Consider the following 18,005-nt stretch of genomic DNA (forward strand, 5'->3'; position numbering starts at 1 on the left):
GCGATTCATGTATAGAGAGACTGTACACCTTACTTTTTGGATTGTCTGGATTTGTTACAGGTCAGGCCTGTGCTGTTGTTAGCATTGGCTATGACCATCAAAACACAATGGTGTTAGCCTCAGTCTAGTAACCGTTTAGGACCAGAGGGCCAGACTTTGTCTACATCCCAAATGTCGCCCTATCCCCTTTATAGTGTACTTTTGACCAGGGCCCTATGGGTTGCACCCTCTGCGGCTCTGCCATTGGTATCAGTGTAGCATAGTATCCGTTTAGCACCAGAGAGCCAGACTGTGTGACTGTTCCTGTAGCTGTCCCTGGCCTGACCACTCCCCATAGCCCCTCACCACTGGGAGTCCCAGATAGACATTATTAATCCATCTCACAGCTGGGGGGCTGATCAGGGGGAACTAGCCGCTCCGCTCTCCAACAGTTAATTTTCCCATCACTGCCGATTCCTCGACATGACAATTTCCTCGAACAATGGGTGGGAAGTAGCATCCATCGCAGTGAAAGATGGTCTCTCGCCTTCCCCCCCGCCTCCCATGCCATTGCCATGGCAATAAATGTTTATCACCCCCTCTCAGAGTGCCATTATTAATATCCAATGATTGGTCAGCTAGGTCCTACAACCCCCATGAGCAAGTCCACTGTAACAGAATAACGCTGAGACTCATTCATTGATTTCAAATATTAACAAACCATATAACTCTATGAACAAGTACTACTTGTAAAAATGCACAAATAATATTTTACAAAAACAAGTGCAAAGTTTGGTTACAGAATTATGATTTTTGCTGTTCATTGTTTTACCAAACTTTGCATCTGCACTGTTCTTCAAGTAAATGTGTTTTTGTATATTTTTTCTGTGTAAATTGTAAATTTGGCATACATTTTAAAGTGAAAAATCTCAGAATAGTTAAATTTTCGTGGAATTGCCCCCATGTGCCAGTCCCTCAGTATGTGTGTGTCTGTGTGTCAACCATTGTAAATCCTCCTTGCCTCCCCCTTTACCCCAAGCACTGACCTTGTCTCCCACTAGCCGTTAGCGGACGGCTAACCCTCCATCTGATTCAGCAGCTGATTGGCTATGCTATCATTATGCTAATGTTAGTGTGTGTTTTCTCTACCTGGTCCTCCTCTCCTCCTCCTTCTTCGTCGTACTTCAGTATGTTGTCTCTGACATCGTCCTCTGGGTCGATGAGCAGCTGCTTGGCCTGACGTTCCTTATCCCTCCTCTTCATCCACATCACAAAGAACAACACCATCACTACAGAGAGGGGGGAGAGAAAAATAGGGAGGAGGAGGGGAGGGAGAGAGGGATGACGAGGGGAGAGAGGAAGGGACAGAGGAAGGAGGGGGAGAGAAAGAGAGGAATAATTAGAACTTCACAACCATTTCATTTGAGCAGTGCACATTGCATCCAAGGGCACATTTACACCACATTCCCTTATCACTCAAGAACACACAGAGAGAGAGAGAGAGAGAGAGAGAGAGGGAGAGCCAGAGCGAGAGCCAGAGCGAGAGCGAGAGCGAGAGCGAGAGAGAACAATAAAGAGGATGGTGGTGGGGAGAAGATAGAAAGTAGGTAAGGATGAAGGGAACAACACGTAGCTTCAGTTTTTATTCATCCATTTTTCTCTGCCATGTTAAAGAGAGGAGGTTTTAAGCTTGAAAGGAGCTTGATCAGCAATTCCCTGCTTTGATCCACATATTCAGTGCAGATTTCAGAAGATGGCTGGGTGTGAGGCTGGGGTTGTGACGGGTACATTAAGGCTGAGGCAGGGGGCTAGACTGGGGAGGTTGGGGTAGACTGGGCGAGGGGGGTAGAGGGGTGTCAAAGGGCTGTAAAAGGTGGAAAGGGGGAGGGGGTTAGGAAGTACCAGTGATGTGCTCAATACGGAAGAGGTCCGATGAAGCGGATGCTAAGCTAAGGAGACTGTTTCGCTATGTTCCAGCATTCATCCGATAACGTTGAGGAGTTTACCACATCAGTCAATGGCTTCTTTAATAAGTGCATCGACGATGTCGTGACCATGCGTACAAACCACAACCAGAAGCCATGGATTACTGGCAACCTCCGCACTGAGCTAAAGGCTAGAGCTGCCGCATTCAAGGAGCAGGACAGTAATCTGCACGCTTCAAAGAAATCCCGCCACGACCTCCAAGGAGCCATCAAACAGGCAAAGCATCAATATAGGACTAAGATCAAATCCTACTACGCCAGGTCTGATGCACAAAGGATGTGGCAGGGTTTGCAAATTATCAAAGATTACAGGGCAAGTCTGGAGGCAAGCAACACTGAACCATGCATGAGCTGGATGCAGGGATTTCTCCTATAAAGCAACATTTTTATGGAATGGTCTGCCTATCCATGTGAGAGAGACAGACTTGGTCTCAACTAGTGATGCACCGATATGATATTTTTGGCTGATACAGATATCACATATTTTCCTTGCCCCAAAAAAACGATACCGATACCAATAACCGATATTTACAATTTTATCAGCTTTTTAAGCATTCTAGTACAGTTAAATAGTTAACACACACACACACACGGACGCAGCGGTCTAAGGCACTGCATCTCAGTGCAAGAGGCGTCCCTACAGTCCCTGGTTCAAATCCAGGCTGTATCACATCCGGCCGTGATTGGGAGTCCCATAGTGCGGACCACAATTTGCCCAGCGTCGTCCGGGCCGTCATTGTAAATAAGAATTTGTTCTTAACTGACTTGCCTAGTTAAATAAAGGTTACACACACACACACCAAAAAGTTACAGCATTTACGGATGTCCCCATTACCAGTAAAACATAATGAAAGCCTATTTCTTTCACATATTTACTGTGCTGTTTCATTGTTCAGTCGTTTCTTTCTCAAACAGGATTTCTATGGAACGCCGTTTGGGTCTTTGCGCGTCAAAAAAGATAACTATAGCTACTGAAACAGATGTTGTGTTATTTGACACGTCAAATAACACAACATCTGTTTCAGTAGCTATAGTTAGCTAGCTAACTATATAGCTAGGTGTCATCTAAAATAACTCTAATTTATGAGACAGTTCTTATTTGATAAATGGTGGTCGGACCCATCTATGTGAAGTTAGCCACAATAAGGTTTAGTCACAATAGTGAACTTTGCAGTTAGCATTCAAAATAAAAGTATGGCATAATTCTACTATTTGTATTCATTAGCATTACTGTCAATGACATACATTTATTTTGAAAGTAAACCGCAAATTCCACTATTGTGCCTAATCCTTATTGTGGCTAGCTTCACAACAGATAACCCGATGCAGTCGAGCCTCACTAGCCAGATGAAGCTAGCTGGCTGCTTATAACGTTAGCTTTGGGCAACAGGGTTAAGTTGCTGACTAGCTATTTATTTTCATGAACTGAAGTTAAATTTCAATAGGCGAACAACAAGTGGCAACCTAGCTAATACTTACTCACAAGGATTCCTAAATCATTGATAAGAATAATGAAAATGACTGCAGGTTCTACTGGTCAGTTTTCAGGCTGGTTGTGTTGGTGCTAGCTAGGTACCAAGCTAAAGCTAGCTACCCCAGAAGTTTCGGTCGAACAAATTATGCTTTATTACCAACGCGGTATTGTAAACACATCGTTCGTGGCCGGTGTTTGCTTGTTTGCAGACTTTTTTGTATAGCTTTGACAGTGCTACTGTATCTTTTTAGACACGCAAAGACCCAAACGGCGTTCCATAGTATGTATGTCGTGAAGTTAATAGCAGTGACGCAATTACTGTATATCTCAGGTAGGGGAAAAATAATTGCGCACTTGGTAGTGTGTACCGGCGCTCGACCAGTCGGCGAAAGCCAACATCTCCCACGACAGAGAACGGTTGATTGTCAAGGGCAATGAATCCCATTATCTTGGCCTTAATGTATTTCGACTTTGAGTTGTGTAGCTGAAATTTTGTTACTCTTTCAAATGACTGCTAGATCCACACAGCAGTCATTGTGGGCTAGTTTAGGAATGCTGTGTGGCACGTATAGCGCAACATTTATGTGGCGTCATTACATAATGTACCTACGTTATATGGGTATGCACGTCAGCTTTGACATCGGTTTTGCACATCAGGCGTTAAACTAGACATCGGCCAATACCGATGTTGGCATTTTTAGCTAATATCGTCCGATTTCGATATGTTCACCGATACATCATCATCCCTAGTCTCGACCTTTAAGTCTTTACTGAAGACTCATCTCTTCAGTAGGTCCTATATTAGAATGTAGTCTCGCCCAGGGGTGCGAAGGTGAACAGCAAGGCACTGGAGCGATGAACCACCCTTGCCGTCTCTGCGTGGCTGGCTCCCCTCTCTCCACTGGGATTCTCTGCCTCTGACCCAATTACAGGGGTTGAGTCACTGGCTTACCATGCCGTCCCTAGGAGGGGTGCGTCACTTGAGTGGGTTGAGTCACAGATGTGATCTTCCTGTCTGGTTTTGCGCCCCCTCGGGCTCGTGCGGTGGAGATCTTTGTAGGCTATACTCAGCCTTGTCTCAGGGTAGTAAATTGGTGGTCTATTGATATCCCTCTAGTGGTGTGGGGGCTGTGCTTTGGCAAAGTGGGCGTCCCCGACCCACAGCGTCCCCGACCCACCTCTGTCTCAGCCTCCAGTATCTATGCTGCAATAGTCTATGTGCCGGGGGGCTAGGGTCAGTCTGTTATATGTGGTGTAATTATTCTGTCTTATTTAAGTATACTCCCTCTAATTCTCTTTCTCTCTCTCTCTCCCCCTCCCCTCCCATAGGACCTGAGCCCTAGGACATGCCTCAGGACTACCTGGCCTGATGACTCCTGGCTTTCCCCAGTCCACCTGGTCGTGCTGCTGCTGCAGTTTCAACTGTTCTGCCTGCGGCTATGGAACCCTGACCTGTTCCCCAGACGTGCTACCTTGCCCTGGACCTGCTGTTTTCGACTCTCTCTCTCTCTACCGCACCTGCTATCTCAACCTTCTGAATGCTTGGCTATGAAAAGCCAACTGACATTTATTCCTGAGGTACTGACCTGTTGCACCCTCTACAACCACTGTGATTATTATTTGACCCTGATGGTCATCTATGAATGTTTGAACATCTTGAAGAACTATTTGGCCTTAAGGGCCATGCACACTTATAATCTCCACCCGGCACAGCCAGAAGAGGACTGGCCACCCCTCAGAGCCTGGTTTCTTCCTAGTTTCCTGCCTTTCCACTGTGCTTTTACATCTGCATTGTTTGCTATTTGGGGTTTTGGGCTGGGTTTCTGTATAGCACTTTGTGACATCTGCTTATGTAAAAAGGGTTTTAAAATACATTTGATTTATTGATGAGCACACCAGCTGTTCCCGGATGACTGTGATTTCGCTCTCCGTAGCCGATGTGAGTAAGACATTTAACCCCCTAAGGTTGATGTCCGCGCCCCCGCAGAAATCGAATTAACATAATAAAAAATCCCCCCAAAAATGTATATTTAAGATAGAGAGACACTATATGTAGAAAATTACGTGGACAGCCCATCAGGTTAGTGGAATCCGCCACACCCGTTGCGGACAGGTGTATAAAATCGAGCACACAGCCTGGCAATCTCCATAGAAAAACATTGGCAGGAGAATGGCCTAACTGAAGAGCTCAGTGACTTTCAATGTGGCACCGTCATAGGATGCCACCTTTCCTAGTGTCGGCTTGAGTGGTGTTAAACTTGTCGCCATTGGACACTGAAGCAGTGGAAACGACGGACAAATCTGGGTTTGGCTGATGCAAGGACAACGCTACCTGCCCGAATGCATAGTGCCAACTGTAAATCTTGGTGGAGGAGGAAAAATGGTCTGGGGCTGTTTTTCATGGTTTGGACCCCTTAGTTCCAGTGAAGGGGAATCTTAATGCTACAGCATTCAATGCCATTCATTCTATGCTTCCAACTTTGTGGCAACAGTTTGGGGAAGGCCTTTTCCTGTTCCAGCATGACAATGCCCCTGTGCTCAAAGCAAGGTCCATACAGAAATGGTTTGTCGAGATTGGTGTGGAAGAACTTGACTGGACAGAGCCCTGACCTCAACCCCATTGTGATGAATTGGAACACCGACTGCGAGCCAGGCCTAATGGCCCAACATCAGTGCCCAACCTCACTAATGCTCGTGGCTGAATGGAAGCAAGTCCCCACAGCAATGTTCCAACATCTAGTGGAAAGCCTTCCCAGAAGAGTTGAGCTGTTATAGCAACAAATGGGGGACCAACTCCATATTAATGCCCATGATTTTGGAATGAGATGTTCAACGAGCAGTCCACATACTTTTGGTCATGTAGCTTATCTGATTTTTGGCATTGGATGCGTCTCAATCCACCGCATCCGCTTATATAACACTTCTGCACCTGCGGTGAAAGGTGACAGAGCTAGAGAGTGTTTGTCAAACCATGAGACATCCCGAAACTTGGTGTTCTCACACAATCGTCTGTAGCATCCGAATGGTTTGGCCTACAAACTATTATGACCTCTCTATGGAAAGATGACAATTGGTACAGTTTGTACAGTTGGTACAGCCGATTTGCTAATTTCTGTTTGTAACATCCGAACAGTTTGGGCTACACACTAATATGACCCCTCTGTGTTAAGGCGAGACTCTCACAAACACGTACATGTCACACCTCACAAGACTCGTCTGAAGGTTCCCCAGTACCAGTCAAAAAAGTTAATGGGAGTACTGTATATATGGAGACTGTTTAGTGACCAAAATATGGGGTTAAATACATGTAAAAAATGTATCTTATATCTCTCAGATATAGGATAGACACTTCAGAAGAAACTCCCTTTAGATTTGTTTGGGGAGGGACTATCTGTTGTTCCATGTAGTGAATCTGTTATTCAATGCGTTTGTATGGGCTAATAGCAGTAAGGCCAAATACAATCTTTCATCAAATAAGTTATTTATATATTTTTTTGATACTTCAAGCGGTCTTAAAATTCACAATCAAATAGCAAAATGATCCTTGGTATGAACTTCTTTTTAAAAAATCTGTAATTTAGTAGTAACCCCCCTCCACCAGCTTAGACAGGATTAAACAGGTTAACATTCGCAAGGCCGCAGGGCCAGATGGAATACCAGGATGCGTACTCGGAGCATGTGCTGACCAGCTGGCAAGTGTCTTCACTAACACATTTTCAACCTATCCCTGATCCGGTCTGTAATACCAACTTGTTTCAAGCAGACCACTATAGCCCCCATGCCAAAGAACACCAAGGTAACCTGCCTAAATTAATATTGTCCTGTAGCACTCACATCTATAACCATGAGATGCTTTGAAAGGGTGGTCAAGGCTCACAGCACCATCATTCAAGACACTCTGGACCCACTCCAATTCGCATACCACCCCAACACATCCACAGATGATGGAATCTCTATTGCACACCATATTGCCCTTAAACACCTACACAAAGGGAATACCTATGTAAGAATGCTGTTAATTTACTACAGCTCTGATTCAACACCATAGTCCACTCCAAGCTCATCACCAACCTCAGGACCCTGGGTCTGAATACCTCCCTCTGCAACTGAATCCTGCTCTTCCTGATGGGCCACCCTCAGGTGGTGAGGATAGGTAACAACACATCCATCACGCTAACCATCAACACGGAGGCCCCTCAGGGGTGTGTGCTTAGTCCCTTACTGTACTAACTGTTCAGCTAGAACTGCGTGGCCGTGCACAACTCCAACACCATCATCAAGTTTGCTGACAACATGACGGTGGTAGGACTGATCACCGATGATGATGAGGCAGCCTACAGAGAGGAGGTCAGAGTCCTGGCAGGCAGTGTGGTGCCAGGACAACATCATCTCCCTCAACGTCAACAAGACAAAGGAGCTGATAGTGGACTACAAGAAATGAAGGGGTGAACATACCCCATTGGGGCTGTAGAGGTGTGGGGTCAAAGATTTGGCATGGGCCCTCAGATCCTCAAAAAGTTCTACAGCTGCACCATTGAGAGCATCTTGACTGGCTGCATCATCGCTAGGTACGGCAACTGCAAGGCACTTGACCGTAAGGCGCTACAGAGGGTGGTGAGTACGGCGCAGTACATCACTGGGGCTTAGCTCCTTGCCATGGGCTCCCGAGTGGCGCAGCGGTCTAAGGCACTGCATCTTAGTGCAAGAGGCATCGCTACAGTCCCTGTTTCGAACCCAGGCAGTATCACATCCGGCCGTGATTGGGAGTCCCATAGGGCGGCGCACAATTGGCCCAGGTTTGGCTGGGGTAGGCTGTCAGTGTAAATAAGAATTTGTTCTTAATGACTTGTCTATTTAAATAAAGGTTAAATTAAAACAAATCCAGGACCTATATACCACGCGGAGGGCCCCAAAAAATGTCAAAGACTCCAGCCACCCAAGCCATAGATTGCTCTCTCTGCTAAATGTGTATCTGTTTTTGTATGTATATTGATTGATTGAATTTTATGCTACACAAAGATAAATTAAAACAATTCTAAACTAATCCAATCAGATTTTTTGCACCCGTTACATAAATGGTTGTTTCCATTTAAATGGCTTACTTAGTCTCCTCATAGTGTTCCAACCCCTGACATTAATTATGAATGCAGGTTGCGGGTGAATAACTATTCCAACTGTTCAGCTCGTGCTAAATGGGGTGGGTCGAAGGCCTATCCCACCGCAGGGCTTCACCAAGCTCTGGCTCACCCCCCCTTCCCTTACGGATGCACTGTTGGTAGGAAAACAAGTAGAGACCACCCACCAGGCAGTGGCTTTGGTAGACACTGTAGCCTTAGGGTGGTACGAATGAAATGGGGCATCGACCCCAGACAAAGGGTCCCCCACAACACCTAAGGTCCCGGGGGTAATGGCCTGTCAGCGCTGTGGCACCTAGGGCGATGCGCCTAGGGGAGGGGTCTCCTCTGGGCCCCGATGGATGGGTACGGAGTTGATTCAGAAGAGGAAGCATTTTGAAAAGGACATCCTGTTCCTGTACAAAATTACCGTAGACAGCTTTTTTAACAAATTACATGTTTTCCATGTCTTACATTTTTTTACTTTTGTTTTAAATCATGTGTGCACATTTAATGGCTTTACAGATTGGATATATAAGTACTTTTGTCTTAGGTTGTTTTTTTATTGTTTCAATCAAGAACACATACTTTTAAACTAATAGATGTAATATTCAATGCTGTTTTGAATGCATATTATGCCGTTTAAAAGTGTACATACGATGATGTAAATATATGAGCTGTGCAAGTGAAATTGTGCTAATCAAGAGAAACAAAACCATTCCAACTGTATCCTAACTATGGCTGGATTCCAATAGGATTTACAAATCACTTTGCAAGCCAGTAGAATGTGACTTGCAGGTAGGGTTGCAAAATTCCGGTTACATTCCTGTTTAATAGAAGGTTCCGTTTTAGGACCACTATTGTTTTCACTATATATTTTACCTCTTGGGGATGTTATTCGAAAACATAATGTTAACTTTCACTGCTATGTGGATGACACACAGCTGTACATTTCAATGAAACATGGTGAAGCCCCAAAATTGCCCTCGCTAGAAGCCTGTGTTTCAGACATAAGGAAGTGGAAGGCTGAAAACTTTCTACTTTTAAACTCGGACAAAACAGAGATGCTTGTTCTAGGTCCCAAGAAACAAAGAGATCTTCTGTAAAATCTGACAATTAATCTTGATGGTTGTAAAGTCGTCTCAAATAAAACTGTGAAGGACCTCGGCGTTACTCTTGACCCTGATCTCTCTTTTGACGAACATATCAAGACTGTTTCAAGGACAGCTTTTTTCCATCTACGTAACATTGCAAAAATCAGACATTTTCTGTCCAAAAATGATGCAGAAAAATGAATCCATGCATTTGTTACTTCTAGGCTAGACTACTGCAATGCTCTACTTTCCGGCTACCCGGATAAAGCACTAAATAAACTTCAGTTAGTGCTAAATACGGCTGCTAGAATCCTGACTAGAACCAAGAAATTTGATCATATTACTCCAGTGCTAGCTTCCCTACACTGGCTTCCTGTTAAGGCAAGGGCTGATTTCAAGGTTTTACTGTTAACCTATAAAGCGTTACATGGGCTTGCTCCTACCTATCTTTCCGAGTTGGTCCTGCCGTACATACCTACACGTACGCTACGGTCACAAGACGCAGGCCTCCTAATTGTCCCTAGAATTTCTAAGCAAACAGCTGGAGGCAGGGCTTTCTCCTATAGATCTCCATTTTTATGGAATGGTCTGCCTACCCATGTGAGAGACGCAGACTCGGTCTCAACCTTTAAGTCTTTACTGAAGACTTATCTCTTCAGTAGGTCATATGATTGAGTGTAGTCTGGCCCAGGAGTGTGAAGGTGAACGGAAAGGCTCTGGAGCAACGAACCGCCCTTGCTGTCTCTGCCTGGCCGGTTCCCCTCCACTGGGATTCTCTACCTCTAACCCTATTACAGGGGCTGAGTCACTGGCTTACTGGTGCTCTTTCATGCCGTCCCTAGGAGGGGTGCGTCACTTGAGTGGGTTGAGTTACTGACGTGATCTTCCTGTCTGGGTTGGCGCCCCCCCCTTGGTTTGTGCTGTGGTGGAGATCTTTGTGGGCTATACTCGGCCTTGTCTCAGGATTGTAAGTTGGTGGCTGAAGATATTCCCTCTAGTGGTGCGGGGGCTGTGCTTTGGCAAAGTGGGTGGGGTTATATCCTTCCTGTTTGGCCCTGTCCGGGGGTATCATCGGATGGGGCCACAGTGTCTCCTGACCCCTCCTGTCTCAGCCTCCAGTATTTATGCTGCAGTAGTTTGTGTCGGGGGGCTAGGGCCAGTTGGTTATATCTGGAGTACTTCTCCTGTCTTATCCAGTGTCCTGTGTGAATTTAAGTATGCTCTCTCTAATTCTCTCCTTCTCTCTTTCTTTCTCTCTCTCGGAGGACCTGAGCCCTAGGACCATACGTCAGGACTACTGGGCATGATGACTCCTTGCTGTCCCCAGTCCACCTGGCCTTGCTGCTGTCCCAGTTTCAACTGTTCTGCCTGCAGTTATGGAACCCCTACCTGTCCCAGACCTGCTGTTTTCAACTCTTAATGATCGGCTATGAAAAGCCAACTGACATTTATTCCTGATTATTATTTGACCATGCTTGTCATTTATGAACATTTTGAACATCTTGGCTCTCTCTAATTCTCTCCTTCTCTCTTTCTTTCTCTCTCTCGGAGGAACTGAGCCCTAGGACCATACGTCAGGACTACCGGGCATGATGACTCCTTGCTGTCCCCAGTCCACCTGGCCTTGCTGCTGTCCCAGTTTCAACTGTTCTGCCTGCGGTTATGGAACCCCTACCTGTCCCAGACCTGCTGTTTTCAACTCTTAATTATCGGCTATGAAAAGCCAACTGACATTTATTCCTGATTATTATTTGACCATGCTTGTCATTTATGAACATCTTGGCCATGTTCTGTTATAATCTCCACCCGGCACAGCCAGAAGAGGACTGGCCACCCCTCATAGCCTGGTTCCTCTCTAGGTTTCTTCCTAGGTTTTGGCCTTTCTAGGGAGTTTTTCCTAGCCACCGTGCTTCTACACCTGCATTGCTTGCTGTTTGGGGTTTTAGGCTGGGTTTCTGTACAGCACTTCGAGATATTAGCTGATGTACGAAGGGCTATATAAAATAAACTTGATTTGATTTGATTTGTTGCTCTCCACTTTCTGGAGGACCGAGTTTTGAAATTAATGGAATTAGAGTATGATAGCTAAGAAGATGGAGAAAATTCTGGCGTTTGATTACAAATATGGAGACTGATTTGAAAAGAAAACACTCAGAAGGCTGTTGAAAACACCTGTCTCTGGATTACATCTTCAAACTAAGGACATCCATGGCATCCGTGACAAAGAGGGAGAAGCGTCCATCTTTGTATACGGACGGGTAAGAGAGTCTAGCTAGCTACATTTTCAGATATTACACGTTTTTAATTTAGTCAGAAAGTTGTTCATTTCAAGTTAAAGTGTACTATTAGCTAGCTAACGTTACTTGTATGATCTGTGTAGTAGTATTATTTGTATCTCAGAGCCATTTGCATTGCTAGTTATAGCCTAATGTTAGCTAGCTAACATTGAACCTGGTTGGTTAGCTACCTGCAGATGCATGCAGGGTAGTAACGTTATGAGTTGGGATTATGGTTCATTGTTTAGCTAGCTACATGTCTAAACAAAAGTAACTAGTAACTATTTCAATACCATGTTTATGATGTCACTGCGATAACTGTCGTTAGACGTAGCTGGTAAATTCACTCTGGCTATCAACTCCGATTTCAGAGCACTCCAGTTTGAGTGTGCTAGAGCGCAGAATAACTGACAAATTTACGAACGCTCAACACCCGATGAATATGTCCGGTGTCAGTAAACGTTGGCAAAAAAACGTAATTAAATTGTTGCCAGCAGCACAGTTGCAGTCACCAATGCTCTGGATAACATAATAACAGCCTAACCAGCTCTGCTAGGGCGAGTAAAATGGTCAGAGTGAGCTCTTCTCTCATTTGTGTCTGGAAATAGCTAGCCAACGTTAGCTAGTTAGCTTGGGTGCTTGACTGCTGTTGTTAGGCCAGAGCGTCCAGTGTGCGCTCTGAACTCTCAGAGAGCGAAACGCTCTGAATTTACGAACGGACAATCTGACAACGTTCTGAGATAACGAACGGCCAGAGCACACTCCGGCACTCCAGATTAAATTTACGAACATACCCATAGTATAAGCCAGCCTTTAGTCTTGACATTTCTGGTTGTTTAGTACATAGCCTCACATGTGAATCCTTAAAGAGATAGGTGGGGCTAAAGCTTAAAAGGATATGAGCGATGCTGAATGGGTGTAGATAAAGAAGAGCTCTCTAGTAGGTACCAAAACATTCAAGGGCGATTTTCTCAAAAGTGAGGTTACACGCTTATCAACTTTCCCATTGTTCCTCAACTGTAGTGTATGATATACCATTTTCTAGCTCTGAGTCTCTACTTTTATCCAATGTAACAAACACAATTTAAAATGTTGTTACATAATTCCGAATCGAGCCAGTCGTTCACATATGAAGGCAAAAAGCATGCTTTTTTACCTGTGGAGAAAAGTAGTGATGTTACGTTTGATGCTGGATTTCCCGAGGCATGCGTCAATATTACTAAGCAGTGTACTTTGAAGCAGTGTGCCGATGCCTGTATCCTTTTATCAGAAGCACATGATCAATGGCGTCCGAAGTTTCGTTTGGTCGAACAACCACCTAATTGGTTTGGCATTGGTTTGGTATAAGAAAAAAAGACAACGCTGCGCACATGCTACGGGGTATGGGACGTCATCTATAATAATTTGGCTGCTCTAAATTATTTTGACCAGGAGGTGCCACTAGTGTACACTATGTTGATCAAAGCCTCGTAATGAACCTGTTTTCGACACAATTGGTTGGAAAATCTCGATGCTTCAGGAAGCTTCATTTCTCCATCACTAGAGAAAGGTATTATCTGAGGTATGTACTGGGGTACAATTATGTACCTACAGTATAACTAAAAGTACAAAGGAGGTCAGGGTACCACCCCAGTGACAAGCGGAGGTACCCCTTTAGGAACAAATCCAAACATTTATTTCTGAGATTGTACTGGAGCTATAAAAAGACCCATATAGGAGAATGAGGGAGATAAGGCAGGGGATATGGCTGTGTGCTGTTAGTGTTGGTGTGTGCAAGTCTGCTTGAGTGTGTGGGTAAGCCTGTCCTAGCCTGTATAACCAGACTCACCTAGCAGTATGATGATACAGATGAGGATAGCGATGATGGCTCCAGTGCCCAGCCCTGCTGCGATGATGCGTTCCATGTCCACGCAGTCTCCATGGTGATCACACTGACACACCTTGACCTGCAGGTAGGATGTATTGGACATGGGCAGGTTGCCTGAGTCTGTGATGATGATAGGAACCTCGTAGATACCACTCTCCAGAAAACCTATCCGCAGCCTGATCTGAGCATATTCACCTGGGATAGGGACATACAGAGAGAGAGGGGGAGGAAAATAAATAAAGAGAGAGGGGGGAGAATAAGAGAGAGGGGGAAGAGAGAGAGAGGTGGGGAGGAAAAGAGAGTTTGTGGGGAGTTACAGATGGAGGTAGAGAGTTTTAGAGACAAAGACAGGAAATAAGAGTGAGAGAGAGTTATGGAGAGAGAGAGAGCGAGCAAGGGAGAGTAATAGAGGGAAGGGTAAAGAAAGAAAGAGAGCGAGATGGGGGAGAATGTTCAACAAGTTATTTTGTCATGCCAATAAAACATTTTTGAATTCAATTCAGTTGAGAAAGAGAAATGGAGAGAAAGAGGGGAAAAAGCAGACAGACTAACCATTGAGGCGTGTGAGGGTCCAGTTCCTGCGTGCATCTGCCGGACGCTTGGCCAGTTCGAAGGCAAAGGGGCCGGCGTTAGGGGTCAGATCGGGGTCACTGGCGGTGATGTTGATGGTGTTGGGCTCAGGCTTCTCACACATCTCCACCTCCGGAGGGAAGACACGAGGAGCATTGTCATTTATGTCCAACAGGTACATCTGTAATGTACCTGTACCACTGGCTGGGGGGATGCCTGAGAGAGGGAGGATAAAGGGATGGAGGAGAGAGAGATGGAGAGACTAGTGAGATAAGCAAAGTGAAGAAAAAGACACCTTACATAGGCAGGAATAATAAAACAATTACAAAAAGACAGCCTGTTTGGTGCAACTTAGATACTGTACTGAACTATATGTTAAAAGGAGCACATTACAGCACTCAACACAAACAGGATTCATGCTGTCATACATAATATTATGTCACACCCCAAACCATATTGCAACACTCAAATTTCTTAAAACAACACTCCGTCAACAGCTACATATGCCTTCAGTGAAACTAACCTCCTAAATTTGAGATGAGAGAAATGTATGATAAAACACACCAGGAGGGTGAGTAAGGGAATGAGGGAGAGGGAAATCAGTACGTTAGGGAGGCTGCCTGAGGCACACAGCTGATCTGTGTGTGTGTGTGTGTGTGTGTGTGTGTGTGTGTGTGTGTGTGTGTGTGTGTGTGTGTGTGTGTGTGTGTGTGTGTGTGTGTGTGTGTGTGTGTGTGTGTGTGTGTGTGTGTGTGACAAAAGCACAATGAAGAGCTCAGTCAGAATTGAGCTGAGACACAGCATGGGCTTTCTGTGTGTGAGTGGTGTTTTTAGAGAATGTGTATGTGAACACTAGCTTGTGTGCTCATGTGTATACATATACTTTTCTGTAGTAGTACTACCATTGTCATCTGATATTTTCCTTTATTTTTTGGGGGGTGCAACAAAATAGTTATCTTATCGCGCCAAGAAAGTGAGTAAAACTAAATGGATTGTAATTTAATTTAATTCATGTGAATAGTGAGATTTAGCTCAAAGTGCTTCTCTGCATGATTACCCCATCCCCCCCACACAGCTATACACTAAGTTCCAAAAACAGTACAGGTCCGCCCGCACTCTCACCATTGTCAGTGGCCATGAAGGTGATGTTGTAGAGGTTATTCTTCACATATGGAGACTCTCTGTCCAGCACAGCGATGGTGGAGATCCGCCCGTTTACAGGGTCTATCTTCAGCCAATTAGCAGGGTCGAACACCTTGGCGTACCTTAAAATCAACAAATGAGATGACAGTACACAATTTACCCTTTGCTAAGCCCCGCCACCCTTGGTTACTGTTGCTACCTCAGACTACATTTTCCCAGGAAGCCCAATTCACCACTCAAACCACTGGTGAAATCCCCTCACAATGATCTCAAACTGTGTTTTTAATATACAAGGAAATGAATCAGGAGTTTGAAAAGACCGCCTGAAATTTCAGCCTGTTTTGGCGGGATGGAGATTTGGCCTTCCATGGCAAAATCACCATGCGGTAAATTAGTTAATAGACGAATAAGAGAGTTCCAAACCACTCTGCCAAAACTAGCTAATTTTCCATTTTCCCCTTTCCACTCCCAGACAGTCCAAACAACATTTTGCTTGAGAAATATTTGTATTTATTTTTGACCATTTTAATTGAAAACAATCACAGTAAGGTACTCAATTGCTGCCCAGAAATGATTAGATATTACAATAAAAACGGATGCATTGGACCTTTAAGTGGCTAGCTAGCAATGTTAGGTGGTCAATGAGACAGAGCTAGCAAACAATGTAACAAAAGTATAATTTGGATAAAATAATCAACAGGCTCTGCATTTCAGGAATCACAGTAGCAAGTTCCTCTGGTGCACTTCAGTTATTTAGCCATTTAAACAATTACTTTTTTTAAGAAAAGCTCTCCGTTTTTGCCATCACCAGCGTTTGAAACGTGAGCTTATTCGAGGTGTCAGACTTTATTTATTTAACTAGGCAAGTCAGTTAACCTCTAACACCTCCCAAACCCGGATCCGGGAGCACCCCCATCAGTAGAAAAGCTACTAGCATAGCCTAGCATAGCGTCACAAGTAAATACTAGCATCTAAATATCATTAAATCACAAGTCCAAGACACCAGATGAAAGATACACATCTTGTGAATCCAGCCATCATTTCTGATTTTTAAAATGTTTTACAGGGAAGACACAATATGTAAATCTATTAGCTAACCACGTTAGCAAAAGACACCACTTTTTTTTACTCCAACACTTTTTTACTCCATCAGTAGCTATCACAAATTCGACCAAATAAAGATATAAATAGCCACTAACCAAGAAACAACTTCATCAGATGACAGTCTGATAACATATTTATTGTATAGCATATGTTTTGTTAGAAAAATGTGCATATTTCAGGTATAAATCATAGTTTACCATTGCAGCCACCATCATAACTCTCAGCAAAGCGACTAAAATAACTACAGAGAGCAACGTGTATTACCTAATTACTCATCATAAAACATTTCTTAAAAATACACAGCGTACAGCAATTGAAAGACACAGATCTTGTGAATCCAGACAATATTTCAGATTTTCTAAGTGTTTTACAGCGAAAACACAATATAGCGTTATATTAGCATACCACAATAGCAAACATCACAACAGCATTGATTCTGGCCAAACGTAGCGATTACGTATAAACCACCAAAAGATATTAATTTTTTCACTAACCTTCTCAGAATTCTTCAGATGACAGTCCTGTAACATCATATTACACAATGCATATAGAGTTTGTTCGAAAATGTGCATATTTAGCCGCACAAATCGTGGTTATACAATGAGAAAAGTTGCCAAGCTGCCCAGAAAATGTCGGGCGCCATCTTGGAGAGGCACCTATTCTAATCAATAAATAATCATAAACTTGACTAAAAAATACAGGGTGGACAGCAAATGAAAGACAAATTAGTTCTTAATGCAATCACTTTGTTACATTTTTAAAATTAACGTTATTGCGCAATACAGCGTGCGCTAAAGCAAGGCTACACTGAAATTAATGGCGGCTTATGCATTTAACATTTTTCAACAGAACAACGATTTATCAGCATAAATAGTTCTTACTTTTTGATGAACTCCCATCAGAATCTTGGGAAAGGTGTCCTTTGTCCAAAACAATCGTCTTTTGGTTGAAAGATGTTCTCTTGTCCTGTCGAAATAGCCGCTAACGTTCGGCATGTGCCGGAAAGGTGTCCAACTCTTGAAAGCGCGTCACAAAGAAATGCCAGAAAATCGCAATAAACTGATATAAATTGCTATAAGTCAGTTTAAATTAACTACCTTATGATGTCTTTAACAACTATAACGAATAAAAACATGACCGGAGATATAGAACTGGCAAAACGAAAGCTTGGCAGGAGGCCACTCTGATGTCCCTACTGCGCCAGGCGCACCGTTGAAAAGGACGGTACTTCCGCTCCACGGTCTTATATAAGGTCCCAGATTGCGCAATCCACTCCATTCAAATTCTCACCACTTACTGACATCTAGAGGAAGGCGTATGCAGTGTTTGTAGCCCCACAGCGTACATAGGGACTTATAAACTGACCCCAGAACAGGGACCTCGATTTCAGAAATCTCAC

The 18,005-nt window shown here is 44.1% G+C and overlaps 1 protein-coding gene across 1 annotated transcript in view; it reads right to left on the reverse strand.

The window, feature by feature from the left end:
- The window catches only part of LOC120052102 (cadherin-2-like), a 49,350-nt gene that overhangs the window by 20,028 nt on the left and 11,317 nt on the right, over positions 1–18,005 (reverse strand). Inside the window, exons 10-13 of the mRNA XM_038998954.1 lie at positions 15,482–15,624; positions 14,342–14,575; positions 13,751–13,984; positions 1,129–1,268 (exon numbers count right to left, since the gene is read on the reverse strand). Of these exons, the coding sequence (XP_038854882.1) occupies positions 1,129–1,268; positions 13,751–13,984; positions 14,342–14,575; positions 15,482–15,624 (751 nt within the window). The remainder of the gene's footprint in view (positions 1–1,128; positions 1,269–13,750; positions 13,985–14,341; positions 14,576–15,481; positions 15,625–18,005) is intronic.

This window comes from Salvelinus namaycush, chromosome 8 (genome assembly GCF_016432855.1).
Source record: "Salvelinus namaycush isolate Seneca chromosome 8, SaNama_1.0, whole genome shotgun sequence".
NCBI classification, from domain to species: domain Eukaryota; kingdom Metazoa; phylum Chordata; class Actinopteri; order Salmoniformes; family Salmonidae; genus Salvelinus; species Salvelinus namaycush.